General features: G+C 39.1%; 1 protein-coding gene across 7 annotated transcripts in view; it reads left to right on the top strand.

Annotated features, from left to right (window-relative positions):
* MICU1 (mitochondrial calcium uptake 1) overlaps window positions 1-8,085 on the top strand; it is a 196,073-nt gene that overhangs the window by 147,813 nt on the left and 40,175 nt on the right. For all 7 annotated transcript variants that reach the window (XM_011355210.2, XM_023527889.1, XM_011355208.2 and 4 more), the window contains one exon: window positions 7,474-7,611. In XM_011355210.2, the coding sequence (XP_011353512.1) occupies window positions 7,474-7,611 (138 nt within the window). The remainder of the gene's footprint in view (window positions 1-7,473; window positions 7,612-8,085) is intronic.

Raw genomic sequence — 8,085 nt, 5'->3', positions numbered from 1 at the left:
GACTCCAAATGATAGCTTTGCTGGCTAAAGTATTCTTGGTTGTAGATCCTGGATCTTCATCACATCAAATATTTAGTCCCAAGACCTCTGTCCTGAATAATTTCTCTTGAGAAATCAGCTGCCAGTCCTATGGGTGCTCGCTTGTAGGTAACTGTCTTTCTCTTGCTATTTTTAATATTCTCTCTTTGTATTTAACCTTTGGCATTTTAATTATAATGTGTCTTGGTGTGGGCCTCTTTGGATTCCTGGTTTTTGGGATTCTTTGAGCTTCCTGGGGTTGTATGTTTATTTCCTTCACCAGGTTAGGGAAGTTTTCCATCATTTCTTCAAATAGCTGTTCAACATTTGTTGAAGGCTCAACAGGGAATAATGGATACCACTGACACTTCTGTACAGGGAGAGTCTCACTTAGGCCCTAACTCAGACAACTCGTTGTCTTTCTGTAAGTCCCTTCTGCCTCCTGCACGCAGCCGAATTGGCACTGGTGCTCAGAATGAACAGATCCGTCACCATGAAAGTTCGCTCACGGGCACAGTCCCTTTAAGAGGCGTCTGCAGCTGTCACTGCTGCAGCTGCAGCCACCATTCCACTCAGCCGCTCAGGACCAGAAAGCCTTGCATCCTCGCCCTGTCCTACCTTCTGCCATTGCAGGGTGATTTCTTAGATTTCTGCCTAGTTCTATGGCTTGTTCTTCTAGATCTCAGGCAATTTTCTTTGCTGTTTGCTTCTTGTTTCCATCACAACTTTCATTTGGTTGCCAGAGAGATGAACAAAGCCTCTATCATTCTATGCCATTTACCCCCCACTCCCAGTTTGTACTTCTTAATTTCTTCCCCCTTTTTCACCAATGCCCACAACCTTCCTCCCATCTGGTAACTCTCAAAATTGTCTCTATATCTATGAGTTTCTGGGGTTTTTTGTTGTTTGTTTTTGTTTAGATTCCACATGTATGCGAAATCATATGGCATTTGTCTTTTTCTATCTGACTTATTCCACTCAACATAATACCTTCTAGATCCATCATGAAATATATTTTTCCATCCCCTTACTTTTAGTCTGTGTGTGTCTTTTAATCTGAAGTGAGTCTCTTGTAGGCAGCTTGTGTAAGGGTCTTGTTTTCTTATTCATTCAGCCACCCTATCTTTTGATTGGAGCATTTAATTCTTTTTTCACTTGAAGTACTTGTTGATAGATATGTAGTTATTGCCATTCTTTATTCAGATTTTGATATTTTTTTTTCTTATTTTTAAACCTCCAACATTTCCTGTTATACTGGCTTGGTAGGGATGAACTCCTTTAGCTTATGCTTGTCTGAGAAGCTCTTTATCTGTCTTTCGATGCTAAATAGTAGCTTCATTGGGTAGAGTAATCTTGGTTGTAGGTTTGGAGTTTTCAACACTTTGAATGTTTTGTGCCAAGCCCTTCTGACCTGCAAAGTTTCTGTTAAGAAATCAGCTGACAGTCTTATTGGGGCTCCCTTATATGTAACTAATTGCTTTTCTCTTGTTGCTTTTAAGATTCTCTCTGTATTTAACCTTTGGCATTTTAATTATGATGTGTCTTGATGTGGGTTTCTTTGGGTTCATTTGTTTAGGACTCTCTGAACTTCCTGGGGTTGTGTATCTATTTCCTTCACCAAGTTAGGAAAGTTTTCAGTTCCTTGCTCTCTCCTCCTTCTGGTACCTCTATGATACAAATGTTGTTATGCTTGATATTGTCCCAGAGACTCTTTAAACTATCTTCATTTTTTTGGATGCTTTTTTCCTGTTGCTGTTCTGATTGGGTATCCTCTACCCCATCCTCTATGTCACTGATTTGATCCTTTAACCACTCTGCTGATTTGATCACTTTAACCACTCTGCTGATTCCCTCTAAGTTACTCTTCATCTTGGATATTGTATTCTTCATTTCTGGCTAACTCCCTATTACGTTTTTCATCTCCATTTTTATGTTTTCTTTCTCTCTGTTAAAATCTTACTGAGTTCATCTACTCTTCCCCTAAATTCCTTGAGCATCCTTATACCAGCGTTTTGAACTCTGCATCTGGTAGATTGCTTATCTCCATTTTGTTGAATTCTTTGTCTGGAGCTTTATTCTCTTCTTTCATGTGGGACGTGCTTCTTTGTCTCCCCGTTTTGGCTGCCTCTCTGTGTCTGTTTTCCATGTATTAGGCAGGGCTTCTAAGTCTCCCAGTCTTAGTAGAGTGGCTTTATGTAGTAGGTGTGCTATGTAGCCCAGTGGCACAGTCCTGGGAGGGGTACAGCTGCAGGCCAAGTTCCATTGCAGCCTGTGCACCTCAGGAACCACCTGATAAGAGTCACCGAAGCAGTCCACAGATGGCTGCCACGTGTATTGGGCTTATAGGTGCCTCGATGGCCAAGCCAGAAACCAAGGCCAGCTGCCACTAGTGTGGGGCTTAGGGCTGCTCAGCAAGAGGTACAGGGCATGTCGAGGCCAGATGTTGCTGCTTTCAGGACAGGCTATTAGTATGGAATAAACCACTGGAAGCATCTTGGGCGAATGCCTAAGTTGGGAGAGGTGAAGTCTCAGGGAATCACTTGGGAGTCACCTTCACCTGGATAACATAGGTGAAGGCAACTCAGATAGGGTGGCACCTGAGTCCACAGGCTGAGAGCGGGGAGAGCTCATAAAACAAATGATGGGTACTGCCAACACTTTTGTCTTGGAGAAAACCACCCCTCCAGCCCTTGCCCTGAAGCCCAACAATTCAGTGCCTCCTCATCTGTCCCTGGCACCCCTCAAGCAGCTGCCTCAGTGCTGAAGCTCAGAGTCACACAGGGTTGTGGGACCAGGCCATGTTGTGTCTCTGCCCCTCCTACTAGTTTGAGGTGACCTGTTATTTTTGTCCCTATTCATAGTCAGCCAGACCTCAGGCGACTGCATGCTGGTTGCTCGGTAGTTTTGTTACAATTTTGGAGTGGTCACAAGAAGAGGCATGTACAGCCTCTACCTTCTCTGCCATCTTGACTGGTCCTGATTTCTTTGCATATATTATCTCTTAATTCTTACAATACTTTGAAGTTGTAAATATTCATTTTCTTGGTGGGAAGATTTTGAAGACTTAGAAGGAGTAAGCCACTTGCCTAAAGTCACTGCAGCAAATACAGGTTCAAGGCAGAATTCAGACCCAAGCTTTGCTGATTCTAAAGCCCATATTATTAGTCACTTTAATGTGTTACCATCCGTGGAATAAAATCAAAACTCATTAAACCTTGAAAACTTTGTTCCAGATCTAAAATGTTTTTCCCTGACGCCCTCGGTTAAATATACCCTGATTTTTATTCTTTAATAATTTCATGCATCAGTCTTGTCATATTCCTGGTTTTGACTATCAGACTGGAAAGTTAACCTTTCCCTGGTCTAATTATATGATTAGTACTCATGTCATTTAGCCACTTGATAAGATCACCAGCCTGAACTTTCTTAAAAACAGTTTTTAAGTGGAAAGTATCCTTATATTTGAAGTAGAAAAGTCTGGCATCTTAGTTTGGTAATCTATAATCCTATGGTCCCAGACTCTAATGGATTGTTTTGGCCCTTACTGAGGGCACTGAACCATGTTGTCTCAATTCCAAATTATGGGCCTTCTTCCTTACCTCACCAGTTAGCCAAAAGACACCTATATTAGTGTTGACAGTGAAAGTACATCTTATATTGAAGATACACAACGAAAATTCAGGCTCCAGGCAATCTGACCTGAGTCTCTAATGTCCCCTGCCAGTTGAAGACAGAGATTCATATTCAAACTATCATGTGTATGTCATGCTCACTGGATTGGTTTACAGTAGAGAACTTTGCCTGTAATCATTTTTCCTTTTGAGGAACATAACAGACAGTTTTTCTGAGACTCCTAGCATGGACTCCTGAGCAGCAGTGGCAAGGTTAAGCTCTCAAAAGCCACAGTGTCAAATTGAAAAATATAGATATGTTCAGTGCAGTGGCTTGAGATTACTCTGCATTACTTGAATTACACAGTTCAGAAACTAGAAAAAGCCTATCAAGAAAATTCTCATTCTGAAATGTTTGTATAAGGGCAGGATTTACTCTGAGGGAAAGACAACATCTCCTGAAAGATAGTTTTATGAAAGAGAATAAGATTGAAGTTTACATTTGTTGAAATATATTAACTTCAGAAATCTTTAATAAATCAAGACCTACTTGAATACTGGTTCCTTTTTCCTTTTACTATTTTCTAGTCTTATTTTAACCTTTGTTCATAATTCATGTTTCCTTCTCTTCCTGACTTCCCATCTTCCTTAAATCATTTCATCTAGATATATGTAGACCATCTGTCCTTCCAAAAGGCTATTTCTTCTCTCAACAAGGGGCGGGGGTGGGAACGAGAGGCACAATATGGACAGAAAGCCAGGAAAAACCTTGCAGACAGTTTTTTGGCTCCTCTTCTCTGTCCTCCTTTGCCTACTCTGCAGCCGCCTGGGAAACGACAGAGAGACAACAGCTTGTGTCCATTTGAGAAAGTGGCAGGGCTGCAGAAGAAAAAATCCTAGGCTATTTAGCTCTGTTAGGCACAGAAAAGCAATGCATATGGTTAGTGATATACTAGAATGCACAGTTTCTGTGCAATAGTATCAGATAGAATGAAATTTCTTAATTGTCATTGATGTGGAACATAAAGAGGCTTTATCACTGTTTGGCTAAGTAAAATACAAGCCATCATTTGAATTGCTTCCGAATATACAATTAGAAGCTTTCTACATTGATCATTTTGTAATAACCTATGGTTTTCCCCAAAGACCCTTTCATGTCCTTGTAAATTACATGCATGTGATGCTTCAGGGATATACCCACAGGACTGCATAGGCTTAAGATACACACTTAAAAAAAAAAAAAAAGGTACACACTTCATCCCTAGAGCCACATGATGTCTAGCTATTGCCTTTGAAAATTTAATCCTAATGAAAGTCTTTGAGAAACTCTCCTTGAAGCTCTCCAGCCTTAGCACAGTAGGTCTTAAGTTAATAAATGTCGAACAAATAAAACATTAGTTCAAATCATTTTTCATTTGCAGTTTTTTGTGTAAAGAAAAACAACTCTCCCTCGCCTCCTCCTGCCATGTTTAAGACCTCAGAAATAAGGTAATCTTGCCTCAAAAGAGCCTAAAAACCTAAAAGGAGAGGTGCTGCCCAAAATCAAATTACAGAGGAGCTAGTAAACTTTGAGCTGAATTTTATAGTTTTTAAGCCTTTTCAGTTTCGAACCACATCAAAATAATAGCAATAATAATAATAGAAACAGAGAAATCTGAGTTTTCAAAGCACATTAGTAAAAATGCTAACTTGAGTATTGGCATTGTTTCTTGGAGATCTCCACTGGAAATTGTCTTCACCGTTTTTGAAGTATAACAGTGATGAGATTTTATGCTCGTATAGCGAACAGAGGAATACACATCTTTCATAAGTCTTGAGCGAACTGCTGCTGCTGCCAACATTATGAACAAGAAACATTTCAACCTTAAATCTATCTTGTGGAATAATGCTTAAAACTCATCTAATTCAAATATGTGGGATTTCTCTGCAGCTGTGACATCTCCCAGATAAGGGTAAAATGAGCTCCCTAGATTGTTAAAGCCTAACCTGGAGAGCAGAACCACAGGTCTGTTTCACTTGCCCTAAAGAAGCTGTAGACAAACTATGCATCTCCAGCTCTCGCCCAGGTACCACATTTCACAAAAATCTGATTTAAAACTTGCGGAAAGTATGCCCATTTGCAAAAATTTTACTAGCCCTCCATTTTGTTACAAGATGGTAAATTGAATCACAAATCAAACTTAAATTGAATCCTGAAAACTTTTGGTGTTGTCAAAAATTAATCAGCTCCATAGAAGTGATGGTATGACAAAGATGAAATATTAAGTGGCTGAGTTAAAAAAGAGGCTTTCAGTTATATTGATGGTGTTGATTTCTTTGGAAATGATTTTGCTTCTCACTTTAAATATGACTAAATCCCATGGCTGTATAAGTTTTTCTAAAACAACATAGTTTTTTCCTATAGCATGAATATGTACCACTGCTTAGAAGGACAAAACACTGATATTGAGATATAGTCTTTGGATCCAGACAGAGCTGAGTTTGAATCCCAGCTCTCCCACGTGTTGCCTCAGTTTTCTCATCTGCAAAACGAAGCTGATCGTGTTTATTCCATAGGGTTGTTATAGTGATTAAATGAAAGAATATATGGTGAAGTACCTGGCCCAGAGTACATGCTCAGTAAAATGTAGTTCTTGTGTCTTGCTCACTTACACAGTCTCACCAGTGAGGAAACAAGGTGTATATCAACTGACCCAGCTAACTGAGGAAATGAGAATTGAAAGAGAATTTCACTCTTGAATACATACCTCCTTATTTTGTGTCTCAAAGTTTTAGCTTTCTACTAGATGAAGACCCGAAGGACAGAAACTGAATCATATTCTTTCCTGTACCCCACTAGATGTAACACAGTGCAGACAACTAGTAGACACTCAAGAAGTGTTTGTTGACCTGACCTTACTTAGCAACATCTTATGTCTATGTATACGTACTCTTATGAGAACAGGATTATGTCCCACCATACAGGAATCTGAGAGTTTCCTGGTAACTGTTACTTTCTAATCAGACCATGGGGAAATATTACCATCTTCAAATCATTTTGCTTTCTAATTAGTTTCTGGGCCCATCTTTAGCCATTTTACTATTTATGCATTTGTAAGTATCATTAACACTGCAGCTGACATGGAGATATTGTTCTGGTTTTCATTTTTAAATTAAAACCTTCATTTTCTGATATTACTTAGATTAGCTAGAAATCCTTTATATTTAACCTTCCATCTGCATATTTAAATATATATTTAATGATTTTTTTTTTCAGTGTCTTTGTGGTAAGTAAGCATGTCTAATTAAAGTGTCCTACCCATACTCTATACATTTCATTTCAAGCTTTGTTGATGTGCTAGCATTTGATTACCATTTAGGGGAAAACTTGAAATCCTTAAAGGTCTAAGTGTATAATAATACATATAATTGATCAAATTTATGTTAATTAACTTTTAAGTCTTCTTTGAGATGCACAGATATGGATGGTCCAAAGAGCACTTATTATCAATAATATTATTCTTGAATTTGAATGGAGTTTTAACATTGTTTTTATACCCACAAGGATGCTCTTGATCTGTAACGTGTACGAGATGTTATAGCTGCTCTGTCTTATCCATGAGGAAATTGAGGCCCAGAGTAGTTGGATGACTTTCCTCAAGATATAAATATTTAGTGGCAGATCTGAAGAACCCAAATCTTCTGTTTTTGATAAGTTTTTTTCAAATCTTAGTGAGAATTGTAGTTCAAAAATATAGTCCTGGCCATCAGCTATTTTCTGCCATCCAACACAATTGATCATTCCACATTCCATGTCAAAATACTTCTCATTTCACCTCAGGAACACTCTGTGTTTCCCTTTCAGTTTGAACGCCATGACCCTGTGGATGGAAGAATTACTGAGAGGCAGTTTGGTGGCATGCTGCTGGCCTACAGTGGGGTACAGTCCAAGAAGTTGACCGCCATGCAGAAGCAGCTCAAGAAGCACTTCAAAGAAGGGAAGGTAGGTATCTTTGCATAGAGGAAGGAAAAAAAACGAACCATGGGAACATATGGTGTGATGAACCAAAGAAGGCAGTTGGATATTTAAATCTACTTTAGAGGACTGAGGTAGATTTGGTAATCATCAGCACATTATTAGAGTTAAAACCAGGAGAGAATGATCAAGATTACCCATGGAGTGTAAAATATAGAAAAGAGCTGTGGGCCAAAGATGAAATCCAGTGGAACACTAACATTTAAGCAGCTCAAAAAGAAAATCTTAAAGAAATGTTTAGGGAAATACCTAGAAAAAGTAGTGAAATCAAAGCCAGGGAAGTAGAGGATTCAAGAACTAAGGGGTCTGTCTGCACTGTCACATGTGACAGAGAGGGCCCAGTAAAATAAGATGATAAACATCCACTGGTTTTGGAAAAATGGTAATATTGGTTGCCTTTGGGAGAACTTCTATTAGAGCGGTTTTATTAGAGCGGTTGGT

This window comes from Pteropus vampyrus, unplaced genomic scaffold, assembly GCF_000151845.1.
Source record: "Pteropus vampyrus isolate Shadow unplaced genomic scaffold, Pvam_2.0 Scaffold20, whole genome shotgun sequence".
Taxonomy (NCBI): Eukaryota; Metazoa; Chordata; class Mammalia; order Chiroptera; family Pteropodidae; genus Pteropus; species Pteropus vampyrus.
Note: the sequence above shows the minus strand (reverse complement) of the source record. Positions and strands in the feature narration are given on the sequence as shown.